This window comes from Festucalex cinctus, chromosome 8 (assembly GCF_051991245.1).
Source record: "Festucalex cinctus isolate MCC-2025b chromosome 8, RoL_Fcin_1.0, whole genome shotgun sequence".
NCBI classification, from domain to species: domain Eukaryota; kingdom Metazoa; phylum Chordata; class Actinopteri; order Syngnathiformes; family Syngnathidae; genus Festucalex; species Festucalex cinctus.
The window spans coordinates 22,848,177-22,863,005 of record NC_135418.1 but is presented as its reverse complement, the minus strand read 5'-3'; the positions used below and the strand labels follow the sequence as shown (position 1 = coordinate 22,863,005).

Here is a 14,829-nt window from a genome sequence, read left to right as displayed (position 1 = left end):
ATCGGATAAACTCTGTAAGAGGAGTTCGTTAAAATAGGACCCCTATGAAATGGCCAAAAAAATGGGAACACGTTCCAAAGTAAATCAAAATGGTGGACTTTCTGTTAGGTTTAGCATATGGTTCAAAAAGAGTTTTTTGTACCTTGAGGGCTGTTACATATGTCTTTAAATTTTGGTAACTCTAGGTGAAACGTACAGCCGGGAATGCTTCATTAAGTAAGAATTTTGAAACTCCAAATTTGATGCCCCGCCTCTGGCGGACTTCCTGTTGGGTTTAGCATATGGCACCAACAGACTTTTTTGTAGGTCATAGTCTGTTACATATGTGTACCAATTTTCGTAGCTCTAGGTTAAACATACAACGGGCAATACTACGTTTAGTAAGAGTTTTGAAACTCTAAATTTGATGCCCCACCGCCGTCATATAGTATGTCGAAAACTTTAGATTTTTTACCATGGTGTTGTCCCAGGTCTTGAGATGGTACATCCCAAGTTTGAAGTCAATTGGATTAACCGTGTAGGAGAAGCAGGCAAAAGTATGACCCCTGTAAATGTGCAAAAATTGGCCAAAATTGGACATTTAAATACTCATATCTCACTTCCTGTCTATTTTAGGGTACACACATCAAAGAGGTTTTTGTTCATCTGGATGTGCTACAGGTGCCACACAATTTTCATAGCCGTCGGACAATCGTAGCGGGCCAGGGATCTGTTTAACCTATGTAGGTGGCGCTATGGAGCCATTTTTCTGTTATCACCTATGGCGACTTTAAAATATCAAATTTTTCGCCAGGCCTGACGTGTGTGTAAAGTTTGGTGAGTTTTCGTTCACGTTTAGTGTCTCAAAAATGTGATTGTTTGCGGAAAAGAATAATAACAAATAAAAAGAAGAAGAATAACTAGAGCTGCGAGCAGCTATAAAGGGCCCTCGCAACCCGGGCCACGTTGGGGTATATGCAAGTCGGGGGACTTGCACGTAGGGGTACTGTTAAATAGACAAGGACCATGGAAAATAGAAATGCATTTGCCGTGCCTTGTGTGTAAAAAGGTGCAGTAAAAGGCCAAAAATGATGCACAATTCCCAAAATAAATTCAAAAGTGTGGACTTTCTGATGTGTGTGCAAAGTTTCATGAAAAGTCGCTCGTTTGATATTCAAAACCAGCATCTGTTTATTTGAAAACATTGCATGGCACAGAGATGGTGTGTGATCAAATAAAAAGCTTTTTGATGACTCTTAATGTGGTGTCGCTGTGCAACACATATGTATTCATGACATAGTGAAGTATTGTGACAGTTTTGTAGGGTCCAGCAAACAGTAAATGTGTGACAGTTATTCAAGAAAAAATGTAGCTTTGAAGCAGGCTAACCAATGACATCATCTAAAGGGGAAAAAAGCACATGAGCAAGCATAGGTATAAGTAGAGGAGAAAAAGAGATGAAAGAAGTGCGAGAGATGGAACAGGAGAGGAATGCAGCTGTTTATGTATAGCTGTTGTAACAGGACAGATTAAATAACACTTTAACCTGGGGTTAACAGCGCCCTAGGACAGATAAACTCTTTAGTGTAAAAGTTTTCTGGGACAGATGAATCCCTTGGGGTCAAAGAGTTTGGGTTAGCACATAGTCTGTCTTAGGATAATGTAACCTCCATGGATGAATTAGTCCTAGGACGCTTTGACCTGCGGGCTAAAACTTCAGGGGGGTTAACCTGTCCTGTTATATTGTGATCATCGTCTTCGTGCATGTCCTCAGTGGCTTCTTCTGTCTGTGTGGCAGCATTTGATACATCTGTAGAACAAAAAAGAATGAAGAATCATGTTAGATCTGTGAAGTTTGGTTGTCTTAGGTGTAGTTTACAGAACAGTCGTGTGCATATTTTTAGCATGGTAGTGTCTTAATACAAATGCATATTATGTAATGCACTGTATATGGATATTACAGACGTAATATTTGACGGTGATCTTATATTCATAGTTTTTGCCCGTTAATAAATAATATAGCTAGTAAGTAATAAGACACGCAAAAATGGTATAGTTGAATCCTCTGGGTCAAAAAGCAATGTTTTAGGATTGTGTGATGAAATGATGAATAAAAGTAAGGATACGACAGGTACATAAATGGTTATATATACACACGGACATATATATTTATACAGTATAACAGTGCCGCATGTATTGGTTTTAAGGAAAGAGTTGAAAAGCAGTGTTCAGAAAAAAGCATAAGACGCACAAAGTACCATTTCACTACATGTAATAAGTTGTCAAGTAGACATGTGAATTAAGTGGTTAAGATAGTGGCTACTGTGCAAGTAAGCTTCAATTGTCTCTAAAAGGTTAGCATATGTGTTCTACATGATATCAATGGCTAGACGTGCTCGTGGAGAAACATTACAAACAGAAAAACACACTAAAGGTGCCTTTAACAAACCTGTTAATAAATGAGAACTTAATACATATATGTATGGCATACTGTATATGATTGAGAAAGTTGTCCTGTTTAGTTTATGTATTGTATACTTACGGAAAAAAGTTGGCAATCTTTGCGTATGGAGATGATTAGAGGGTCTTTATCAAAAGAGAATTTGCTTGTTGATTTGTTCATGTTCTGTAGAAAAGCAAAGGAGTAGAAATAAATACAGTATCATACTTCATAAACATACAAGAAATTTGTAGCTGTATTAACCATTGTTGGTATTTGAAGTGATAATTTAGGAATAGAAGTGTAGTGATTGCAGAATTTATAGAGTGCTTACCTTGTATGACTGTAGATGGAAATGTCTTTTGTTGAAAGAGCTCTTTGTTGTCTACTATATATGCAAGGACAAGCATAAGTAGGTGTGGTTATGAAGTACTTGACCATTGAAATAAAGCAGTGGTATCAAATGTATGGACCGTGGTTTGGCTCAGGCCTGCAAAGGGGTTTAATGTGGCACAAGAGATAATCTTGTAAGGTACAAAAAGTAATAATAATATAATAGGTATGCCTCTGAGTTTTCACAAATCTAGGTCAAGTCAAGTCATCTTTAGTTATTTTGCGCTTGAATCATCCAATCGGAAATGCTCCATAAAAAATGTATAGAGGGTGCGATTTATTGCAAATTGCACAAGAAATCTCTAAAAATTCATGTTAATGACAAGTCTGATGTGTGTGCAAAGTTTCACGAGTTTTCACACATGTATAGATAAAAAAAAACAAAGCAGCACTTTACTTGGCAACCAATGCATCGCTATAGCAGCAGCGTGCGACAAAATAAAAAACTTTCGATAAATTTGCATCTTAAACATCTTAAGATGAAACACACCAAGTTTGAACACGGTCGGATGAATTTTGTAGGAGGAGTTAAAATATGACCCCTAAAAAAGGCCACAAAAAAAGTCTACAAATCCCATCATAAATCAAAATGGCGGACTTCCTGTTTGGTTTAGCACATGGTTCCAAGAGACTTTTTTGTACATCGTGGGCTCTTATGTATGCCTCTAAATTATCATAGCGCTAGGTGAAACGTACAACCGGGAATGCTTCGTTAAAGAGGAGTTTTTTAGCTCAAAATGTGATGCCCGGCCCCTACGGGACTTCCTGTTGGGTTTAGCACATGGCACCAAGAGACTTTTTTGTACATCGTGGGCTGTTACATTTGTCTCCAAATTTTCGTAGCTCTAGCTGCTTCGTACAACTGGGAATGCTTCATTAAGAAGTAATTTTTTCCTTTGCAAACTGTGCATGCCACGGCAACAGCGTGCGACAAAATAAAAAGCTTTCAATAACTTTTCATCTTCAACATCTTAAGATGAATCACACCAAGTTTGGAGATGATCGGATAAACTCTGTAGGAGGAGTTCGTTAAAATAAGACCCCTATGAAATGGCCCAAAAAATGGCAACACGTTCCAAAGTAAATCAAAATGGCGGACTTCCTGTTCGGTTTAGCATATGGTTCAAAAAGAGTTTTTTGTACCTTGAGGGCTGTTACATATGTCTTCAAATATTGGTAACTCTAGGTGAAATGTACAGCCGGGAATGCTTCATTAAGTTAGAATTTTGAAACACAAAATTTGATGCCTCGCCTCTGGCGGACTTCCTGTTAGGTTTAGCATATGGCACCAACAGGCTTTTTTGTAGATCATAGTCTGTTACATATGTGTACCAATTTTCGTAGCTCTAGATTAAACGTACCACCGGCAATGCTTCGTTAAGTAAGAATTTTGAAACTGTAAATTTGATGCCCCGCCACCGTCATATAGTATGTCAAAAACTTTAGATTTTTTACCATGATGTTGTCCCAGGTGTTGAGATGGTACAGCCCAAGTTTGAAGTCAATCGGGTTAACCGTGTAGGAGAAGCGGGCAAAAGTATGACCCCTGTAAATGTGCAAAAATGGGCCAAAATTGGACATTCAAATACTCATACCTCACTTCCTGTCTATTTTAGGGTACACATATCAAAGAGGTTTTTGTTCATCTGGATGTGCTACAGGTGCCACACAATTTTCGTAGCCATAGGACAATCGTAGCGGGACAGGGATCCGTTAAACCTATGTAGGTGGCGCTACAGAGCCATTTTTCTGTTATCATGTATGGCGACTTTAAAATATCAAATTTTTCGCCAGACCCGATCTGCGTGTAAAGTTTGGTGAGTTTTCGTTCATGTTTAGTGCCTCAAAAATGTGGTTGTTTGCGGAAAAGAATAATAACAAAGAAGAAGAAGAAGAATAACTAGAGCTGCGAGCAGCTATAAAGGGCCCTCGCAACCCGTGCCACGTTGGGGTATTTGCACGTCGGGGTACTGGCACGTTAGGGTACTGTTTCATAAGAAACCGTCTAAATTGTAAATGTTTTGCCATGCTTTTTGTGTTTGTTCACATTGCTATGGAATGCTTTGTCGAGGTATTCGGCTGATAGGTATGCCTCCCAATATTCACACATCTAGCTGAATCATATAAAAAAAAAAAATTCTTTGCAAACAATGCATCGCTACAGCAAAGGCGTGCCACGTTGGGGTACTTGCACGTCGGGGTACTGGCACGTTGGGGTACTGTCAAATAGGACAAGGACCATCTAAAATGTTTTTGACAAGCCTTGTGTGTGCAAAGTTTAATCAAAACGCAAAATATGGTGCGCAATTCCCAAAATAAATTCAAAATGGCGGACTTCCTTTTAGGTTTAGCATACGGCTACAGAATACTTTTTGTAGGTCTTAAGCTAATAGGTATGCCTCCCAGTTTTCACAAATCTAGGTCAAGTCATCTTTAGTTGTGTATCGCTTGAATCATACAATTGGAAATGCTCCATAAAAATGCATAGAGGGCGCTATTGAGCACAACGTTGGGTTACTTGCACGTCAGGGTACTGGCACGTTGGGGTACTGTTACATGGAACAAGGACCATTTAAAATGTTAGTTTTTTCCATGCCTTGTCTGTGCAAAGTTTAATGAAGAAGGCCAAAAATTATGTATAATTCCCAAAATAAAATCAAAATAGCGGACTTCCTCTTTGGTTTGGCAAATAGCTACATAATACTTTTTTGTAGGTCTAGCATAATCATACAATCGGAAATGCTTCATAAAAAGGTCTAGAGGGCGCTATTTATTTCAAATTGCACAATAAATCTCTGAAAATTCATGTTCATGACAAGTCTGATGTGTTTGCAAAGTTCCATGAGTTTTCATGTGTATAAAAAAAAAAAGCAGCACTTGACAAACAATGCATTGCTATGGCAACAGCGTGTTACAAAATAAAAAACTTTTGATTACTTTGCATCTTAAACATCTTAAGATGAAACACACCAAGTTTGAAGACAGTCGGATAAATTTTGTAGGAGGGGTTCGTTAAAATATGACCCCTGAAAGTTTTTCCTTGCCCGGTTGGAGGGTTAGATCAGGGGATGTCGCAACTTGTTTGTGGTTAAGTGCTACAGAAGTAAATGTGTCTTAACAACCTCATGATTGAATGTGTTTTCAATTCTCTAGGATGTGATTGGATTGTATCAATTAAATGTTCTTATAACTGATTCAGTGAGTAGTAAAAATAGTGTGTCAAGTATAATGACATGAAATATAAGGAATACAAAAAACAAAACAAGAACCCTCTAAATTACACATTTTGTTCCAGGCTTTATGTGCGTGCATAGTTTGAGTATACACCTAGGTTTAGGCCAGGAGTGTTCAAACCTTTTGCAAAGAGGGCCGGGTATGGTAAGGTGAGAATGTGTGGGGCCTAATCAACCATTTAGTTTAGCCTGACATAATTTTTTTACATGCATATGTAAATATATATATGTGGACAAATGTGTACATATGTCTACAAATTTTTGTAGCTCGAGCTGCTTCGTCCAACTGGGAACGCTGCATTAAGAAGGATTTTTTTTTCCTTTGCCAACAGTGCATGCCACGACAACAGCGTGCGACGAAATAAAAAGCTTTCAATAACTTTTCATCGTCAACATCTTAAGATGAATCACACCAAGTTTGAAGATGATCGGATAAACTCTGTAGGAGGAGTTCGTTAAAATAAGACCCCTATGAAATGGCCAAAAAAATGGCAACATGTTCCAAAGTAAATCAAAATGGCAGACTTCCTGTTAGGTTTAGCATATGGTTCAAAAAGAGTTTTTTGTACCTCGAGGGCTGTTACATATGTCTTCAAATTTTGGTCACTCTAGGTGAAACGTACAGCCGGAAATGCTTCATTAAGTAAAAATTTTGAAATGCAAAATTTGATGCCCTGCCTCTGGCGGACTTCCTGTTAGGTTTAGCATATGGCACCAACAGGCTTTTTTGTAGATCATAGTCTGTTACATATGTGTACCAATTTTCGTAGCTCTAGATTAAACGTGTAACCGGCAATACTTCAGATGAAACATGCCAAAGAATGAAGACAATCTGATAAGTTTTGTAGAAAATATGAGGCCTATAAAAGGCCCCCAAAAAATGGCTACAAATAGCAAAGTAAATCAAAATGCCGGACTTCCTGTTTGGCTTAGCATATGGTTCTAAAAGACTTTTTTGTACATCGTGGGCTCTTATGTATGCCTCCAAATTATCATAGCGCTAGGTGAAAGGTACAACCGGGAATGCTTCGTTAAAGAGGAGTTTTTTAGCTCAAAAAGTGATGCCCGGCCCTTGCGGGACTTCCTGTTGGGTTTAGCACAAAGCAGCAAGAGACTTTTTTTGTACATCGTGGGCTGTTACATATGTCTACAAATTTTCGTAGCTCTAGCTGCTTCGTACAACTGAGAATTCTTCATTAAGAAGAATTTTTTTCCTTTGCAAACAAGTGCATGCCACGACAACAGCGTGCAGCGAAATAAAAAGCTTTCAATAACTTTTCATCTTCAACATCTTAAGATGAATCACACCAAGTTTGAAGATGATCGGATAAACTCTGTAAGAGGAGTTCGTTAAAATAGGACCCCTATGAAATGGCCAAAAAAATGGGAACACGTTCCAAAGTAAATCAAAATGGTGGACTTTCTGTTAGGTTTAGCATATGGTTCAAAAAGAGTTTTTTGTACCTTGAGGGCTGTTACATATGTCTTTAAATTTTGGTAACTCTAGGTGAAACGTACAGCCGGGAATGCTTCATTAAGTAAGAATTTTGAAACTCCAAATTTGATGCCCCGCCTCTGGCGGACTTCCTGTTGGGTTTAGCATATGGCACCAACAGACTTTTTTGTAGGTCATAGTCTGTTACATATGTGTACCAATTTTCGTAGCTCTAGGTTAAACATACAACCGGCAATACTACGTTTAGTAAGAGTTTTGAAACTCTAAATTTGATGCCCCACCGCCGTCATATAGTATGTCGAAAACTTTAGATTTTTTACCATGGTGTTGTCCCAGGTCTTGAGATGGTACATCCCAAGTTTGAAGTCAATTGGATTAACCGTGTAGGAGAAGCAGGCAAAAGTATGACCCCTGTAAATGTGCAAAAATTGGCCAAAATTGGACATTTAAATACTCATATCTCACTTCCTGTCTATTTTAGGGTACACACATCAAAGAGGTTTTTGTTCATCTGGATGTGCTACAGGTGCCACACAATTTTCATAGCCGTCGGACAATCGTAGCGGGCCAGGGATCTGTTTAACCTATGTAGGTGGCGCTATGGAGCCATTTTTCTGTTATCACCTATGGCGACTTTAAAATATCAAATTTTTCGCCAGGCCTGACGTGTGTGTAAAGTTTGGTGAGTTTTCGTTCACGTTTAGTGTCTCAAAAATGTGATTGTTTGCGGAAAAGAATAATAACAAATAAAAAGAAGAAGAATAATAAGAATTCCTTGAAAAACAATAGGGACCTCGCAGCGGTCGCTGCTCGGGCCCTAATAATAAGAATTCCTTCAGGAACAATAGGGACCTCGCAGCGGTCGCTGCTCGGGCCCTAATAAGAATTCCTTGAAAAACAATAGGGACCTCGCAGCGGTCGCTGCTCGGGCCCTAATAATAATAAGAATTCCTACAAAAACAATAGGGCCTCGCAGCGGCACCGCCGCCGCCGCTGCTCGGGCCCTAACTAGAGCTGCGAGCAGCTATAAAGGGCCCTCGCAACCCGGGCCACGTTGGGGTACTTGCACGTCGGGGTACTGGCACGTTGGGGTACTGTCAAATAGGACAAGGACCATCTTAAAATGTTTTTGACAAGCCTTGTGTGTGCAAAGTTTAATCAAAACGCAAAATATGGTGCGCAATTCCCAAAATAAATTCAAAATGGCGGACTTCCTTTTAGGTTTAGCATACGGCTACAGAATACCTTTTGTAGGTCTTAAGCTAATAGGTATGCCTCCCAGTTTTCACAAATCTAGGTCAAGTCATCTTTAGTTGTGTATCGCTTGAATCATACAATTGGAAATGCTCCATAAAAATGCATAGAGGGCGCTATTGAGCACAACGTTGGGTTACTTGCACGTCAGGGTACTGGCACGTTGGGGTTCTGTTACATGGAACAAGGACCATTTAAAATGTTAGTTTTTTCCATACCTTGTCTGTGCAAAGTTTAATGAAAAAGGCCAAAAATGATGTATAATTCCCAAAATAAAATCAAAATAGCGGACTTCCTCTTTGGTTTGGCAAATGGCTACATAATACTTTTTTGTAGGTCTAGCATAATCATACAATCGGAAATGCTTCATAAAAATGTATAGAGGGCGCTATTTATTGCAAATTGCACAATAAATCTCTAAAAATTCATGTTCATGACAAGTCTGATGTGTTTGCAAAGTTTCATGAGTTTTCATGTGTATAAAAAAAAAAAAAAGCAGCACTTGACAACTGTTACATGGAACAAGGACCATTTAAAATGTTAGTTTTTTCCATGCCTTGTCTGTGCAAAGTTTAATGAAAAAGGCCAAAAATGATGTATAATTCCCAAAATAAAATCAAAATAGCGGACTTCCTCTTTGGTTTGGCAAATGGCTACATAATACTTTTTTGTAGGTCTAGCATAATCATACAATCGGAAATGCTTCATAAAAATGTCTAGAGGGCGCTATTTATTGCAAATTGCACAATAAATCTCTGAAAATTCATGTTCATGACAAGTCTGATGTGTTTGCAAAGTTTCATGAGTTTTCAAGTGTATAAAAAAAAAAAAGCAGCACTTGACAAACAATGCATTGCTATGGCAACAGCGTGTTACAAAATAAAAAACTTTAGATTACTTTGCATCTTAAACATCTTAAGATGAAACACACCAAGTTTGAAGACAGTCGGATAAATTTTGTAGGAAGGGTTCGTTAAAATATGACCCCTGAAAAAGGCCACAAAAAATGGCAACAAATCCCATCATAAATCAAAATGGCAGACTTCCTGTTTGGTTTAGCACATGGTTCCAAGAGACTTTTTTGTACATCATGGGCTCTTATGTATGCCTGCAAATTATCATAGCGCTAGGTGAAACGTACAACCGGGAATGCTTCGTTAAAGAGGAGTTTTTTAGCTCAAAATGTGATGCCCGGCCCCTGGGGGACTTCCTGTTAGGTTAAGCACATGGCACCAAGAGACTTTTTTGTACATCCTGGACTGTTACATATGTCTAAAATTTTTCGTCGCTCTAGCTGCTTCGTACAACTGGGAATGCTTCATTAATAAGATTTTTTTTCCTTTGCAAAAATTGCATGCCACGACAACAGCGTGTGACGAAATAAAAAACTTTCAATAACTTTTCATTTTCAACATCTTAAGATGAATCACACCAAGTTTGAAGATGATCGGATAAACTCTGTAGGAGGAGTTTGTTAAAATATGACCCCTATGAAATGGCCCAAAAAAATGGCAACACATTCCAAAGTAAATCAAAATGGCGGACGTCCTGTTAGGTTTAGCATATGGTTCAAAAAGAGTTTTTTGTACCTCGAGGGCTGTTATATACCTCTACAAATTTTGGTAACTCTATGTGAAACGTACAGCCGGTATGCTTTGTTAAAGAGGAGTTTTTTAGCTCAAAATGTGATGCCCGGCCCCTGGGGGACTTCCTGTTGGGTTTAGCACAGGGCACCAAGAGACTTTTTTGTACATCTTCGGCTGTTACATATGTCTACAAATTTTCGTAGCTCTAGCTGCTTCGTACAAATGGGAATGCTTCTTTAAGGATATTTTTTTTCCTTTAAAAACAGTGCATGCCATGACAACAGTGTGCGACGAAATACAAAGCTTTCAATAACTTTTCATCTTCAACATCTTAAGATGAATCACACCAAGTTTGAAGATGATCGGATAAACACTGTAGGAGGAGTTCGTTAAAATAAGACCCCAATGAAATGGCCAAAAAAATGGCAACACGTTCCAAAATAAATCAAAATGGTGGACTTCCTGTTAGGTTTAGCATATGGTTCAAAAAGAGTTTTTTGTAGGTCATAGCCTGTTACATATGTGTACCAATTTTCGTAGCTCTAGATTAAACGTACAACCGGCAATGCTTCGTGAAGTAAGAATTTTTAAACTCTAAATTTGTTGCGCCGCCGCCGTCATATAGTATATCAAAAACTTTTCATTTTTCACAATGATGTTGTCCCAGGTGTTGAGATGCTACATCCCAAGTTTGAAGTCAATCGGGTTAACCGTGTAGGAGAAGCGGGCAAAAGTATGACCCCTGTAAATGTGCAAAAATTGGCAAAAATTGGACATTTAAATACTCATACCTCACTTTCTGTCTATTTTAGGGTACACACTTCAAAGAGGTTTTTGTTCATTGGGATGTGCTACAGGTGCCACACAATTTTCATAGCCGTCGGACAATCGTAGCGGGACAGGGATCCGTTTAACCTATGTAGGGGGCGCTAAGGAGCCATTTTTCTGTTATCATGTATGGCGACTTTAAAATATCAAATTTTTCGCCAGGCCTGATGTGCGTGTAAAGTTTGGTGAGTTTTCGTTCACGTTTAGTGTCTCAAAAATGCGATTGTTTGCGGAGAAGAAAAAGAAGAATAACTAGAGCTGCGAGCAGCTATAAAGGGCCCTCGCAACCCGGGCCACGTTGGGGTATTTGCACGTCGGGGTACTGGCATGTTGGGGTACTGTCAAATAGGACAAGGACCATCTAAAATGTTTTTGACAAGCCTTGTGTGTGCAAAGTTTAATCAAAACGCAAAATATGGTGTGCAATTCCCAAAATAAATTCAAAATGGCGGACTTCCTTTTAGGTTTAGCATACGGCTACAGAATACTTTTTGTAGGTCTTAGACTAATAGGTATGCCTCTGAGTTTTCACAAATCTCGGTCAAGTCAAGTCATCTTTAGTTATTTCGCGCTTGAATCATCCAATCGGAAATGCTCCACATGGCTACATAATACTTTTTTGTAGGTATTAGGCTGATAGGGGTCTGTCCTAATTTTCACAAATCTAGCAGAATCATACAATCGGAAATACTTCATAAAAATGTCTAGAGGGCGCTATTTATTGCAAATTGCACAATAAATCTCTAAAAATTCATGTTCATGACAAGTCTGATGTGTTTGCAAAGTTTCATAAGTTTTCACACATGTATAGATAAAAAAACAAAGCAGCACTTCACTTGGCAAACTGCATCGCTATAGCAGCAGCGTGCGACAAAATAAAAAACTTTTGATAACTTTGCATCTTAAACATCTTAAGATGAAACACACCAAGTTTGAAGACGGTCGGATGAACTTTGTACGAGGAGTTCGTTAAAATATGACAACTGAAAAAGGCCACAAAAAATGGCAACAAATCCCATCGTAAATCAAAATGGCAGACTTCCTGTTTGGTTTATCACATGGTTCCAAGAGACTTTTTTGTACATCGTGGGCTCTTATGTATGCCTGCAAATTATCATCGCGCTAGGTGAAACGTACAACCGGGAATGCTTCGTTAAAGAGGAGTTTTCTAGCTCAAAATGTGATGCCCGGCCCCTGGGGGACTTCCTGTTGGGTTTAGCACATGGCACCAAGAGACTTTTTTGTACACTGTGGGCTGTTACATATGTCTACAATTTTTTGTAGTTCTAGCTACTTCGTACAACTGGGAATGCTTCATTAAGAGGGATTTTTTTCCTTTGCAAAAAGTGCATGCCACGACAACAGCGTGCGACGAAATAAAGAGCTTTCAATAACTTTTCATCCTCAACATCTTAAGATGAGTCACACCAAGTTTGAAGATGATCGGATAAACTCTGTAGGAGGAGTTCGTTAAAATATGACCCCTATGAAATGGCCCAAAAAATGGCAACACATTCCAAAGTAAATAAAAATGGCGGACATCCTGTTAGGTTTAGCATATGGTTCAAAAAGAGTTTTTTGTACCTCGAGGGCTGTTATATACCTCTACAAATTTTGGTAACTCTAGGTGAAACGTACAGCCGGGTATGCTTTGTTAAAGGGGAGTTTTTTAGCTTAAAATGTGATGCCCGGCCCCTGGGGGACTTCCTGTTGGGTTTAGCACAGGGCACCAAGAGACTTTTTTGTACATCTTGGGCTGTTACATATGTCTACAAATTTTCGGAGCTCTAGCTGCTTCGTACAACTGGCAATGCTTCTTTAAGGATATTTTTTTTCCTTTGCAAACAGTGCATGCCATGACAACAGCGTGCGACGAAATACAAAGCTTTCAATAACTTTTCATCTTCAACATCTTAAGATGAATCACACCAAGTTTGAAGATGATCGGATAAACACTGTAGGAGGAGTTCGTTAAAATAAGACCCCAATGAAATGGCCAAAAAAATGGCAACACGTTCCAAAATAAATCAAAATGGCGGACTTCCTGTGAGGTTTAGCATATGGTTCAAAAAGAGTTTTTTGTAGGTCATAGCCTGTTACATATGTGTACAAATTTTCGTAGCTCTAGATTAAACGTACAACCGGCAATGCTTCATGAAGTAAGAATCTTTAAACTCTAAATTTGATGCGTCGCCGACGTCATATAGTATATCAAAAACTTTAGATTTTTTACAATGATGTTGTCCCAGGTGTTGAGATGGTCCATCCCAAGTTTGAAGTTAATCGGGTTAACCGTGTAGGAGAAGCGGGCAAAAGTATGACCCCTGTAAATGTGCAAAACTGGGCCAAAATTGGACAGTCAGATGATCATACCTCACTTTCTGTCTATTTTAGGGTACACACATCAAAGAGGTTTTTGTTCATCTGGATGTGCTACGGGTGCCACACAATTTTCGTCGCCATAGGACAATCGTAGCGGGACAGGGATCCGTTTAACCTATGTAGGTGGCGCTATGGAGCCATTTTTCTGTTATCATGTATGGCGACTTTAAAATATCAAATTTTTCGCCAGGCCTGATGTGCGTGTAAAGTTTGGTGAGTTTTCGTTCACGTTTAGCGTCTCAAAAATGTGATTGTTTGCGGAGAAGAATAATAATAAGAATAATAATAATAAGAATAATAATAAGAAGAATTCCTACAAAAACAATAGGGCCTCGCAGCGGCACCGCCGCCGCCGCTGCTCGGGCCCTAATAAGAAGAATTCCTACAAAAACAATAGGGCCTCGCAGCGGCACCGCCGCCGCCGCTGCTCGGGCCCTAATAATAAGAATTCCTTGAAAAACAATAGGGACCTCGCAGCGGTCGCTGCTCGGGCCCTAATAATAAGAATTCCTTCAGGAACAATAGGGACCTCGCAGCGGTCGCTGCTCGGGCCCTAATAATAAAAATATAGTACTCATACACAATGTGACTCACCTTGAGGTCAATGTCCCGGATCCATTTCATGACTCGGTGAGAGGTCCAAACAACGGGGTCCAGGTTTTGCTGCTCACATTTTGCCCTCCTTGCCTGCAGTGCCTGCAAAAGCACAAAGTGAGTTCAGCTAGCCGCCCGTTAGCATTGCGCGAAATCCTGCGTCAGCCTGCTGTAGTCGAACCTCCTTGTGGAAGTCCAGCATCTGCAGGAGCTGCACCGACAGCAGCAGACTGGTCTGGTGGGAGTGGTCGCCCACGTCGAGGTACGTCTCCAGGTCCTGGCGGTCCAGGGAACTTAGTACCCGGCCGTCCACCAGGTAAGCGTGGAAGGTTTGCGAGTACTGCGGCAGGCCCACGTCGCTCAGCCAGGCCGTCGCCACCCAGTGATGGTCCATGCCGGACGCTTTGGATAAACTGGAAGGATGAAGGGATAGAGACCAATTGTGTTTCTTGACCTTTGTGGAGCTAAGGTACACATTTTAGCTGTTGTAATTCCAGTGTAGACCACTAGATGGGGCACACAATTTTGTTTGACACATACATTTGAAAGAAGAAGAAGAATGAAAACAGGAAGTATTTCAGCACAGTCTAGTTTTTGGTGATTATTGTATGTCCAATCCTATTCAATCCTGCTTTCTACGCCAACATAAAACAACAGCTTTTGTTTCATTTTATAATATACATC

General features: G+C 39.6%; 1 protein-coding gene and 1 long non-coding RNA gene across 2 annotated transcripts in view; both read right to left on the bottom strand.

The window, feature by feature from the left end:
• The window catches only part of LOC144024485 (kazrin-A-like), a 31,116-nt gene that overhangs the window by 14,551 nt on the left and 1,736 nt on the right, over nucleotides 1-14,829 (bottom strand). Inside the window, exons 4-5 of the mRNA XM_077530806.1 lie at nucleotides 14,327-14,558; nucleotides 14,146-14,247 (exon numbers count right to left, since the gene is read on the bottom strand). Coding sequence (XP_077386932.1) covers nucleotides 14,146-14,247; nucleotides 14,327-14,558 — 334 coding nt within the window. The remainder of the gene's footprint in view (nucleotides 1-14,145; nucleotides 14,248-14,326; nucleotides 14,559-14,829) is intronic.
• On the bottom strand, nucleotides 985-3,378 carry LOC144024487 (uncharacterized). Its single transcript, XR_013284788.1, has 3 exons — nucleotides 2,754-3,378; nucleotides 2,522-2,605; nucleotides 985-1,789 (listed from the first exon to the last, which is right to left on the bottom strand). It is a non-coding gene; the product is annotated as an uncharacterized LOC144024487 (long non-coding RNA).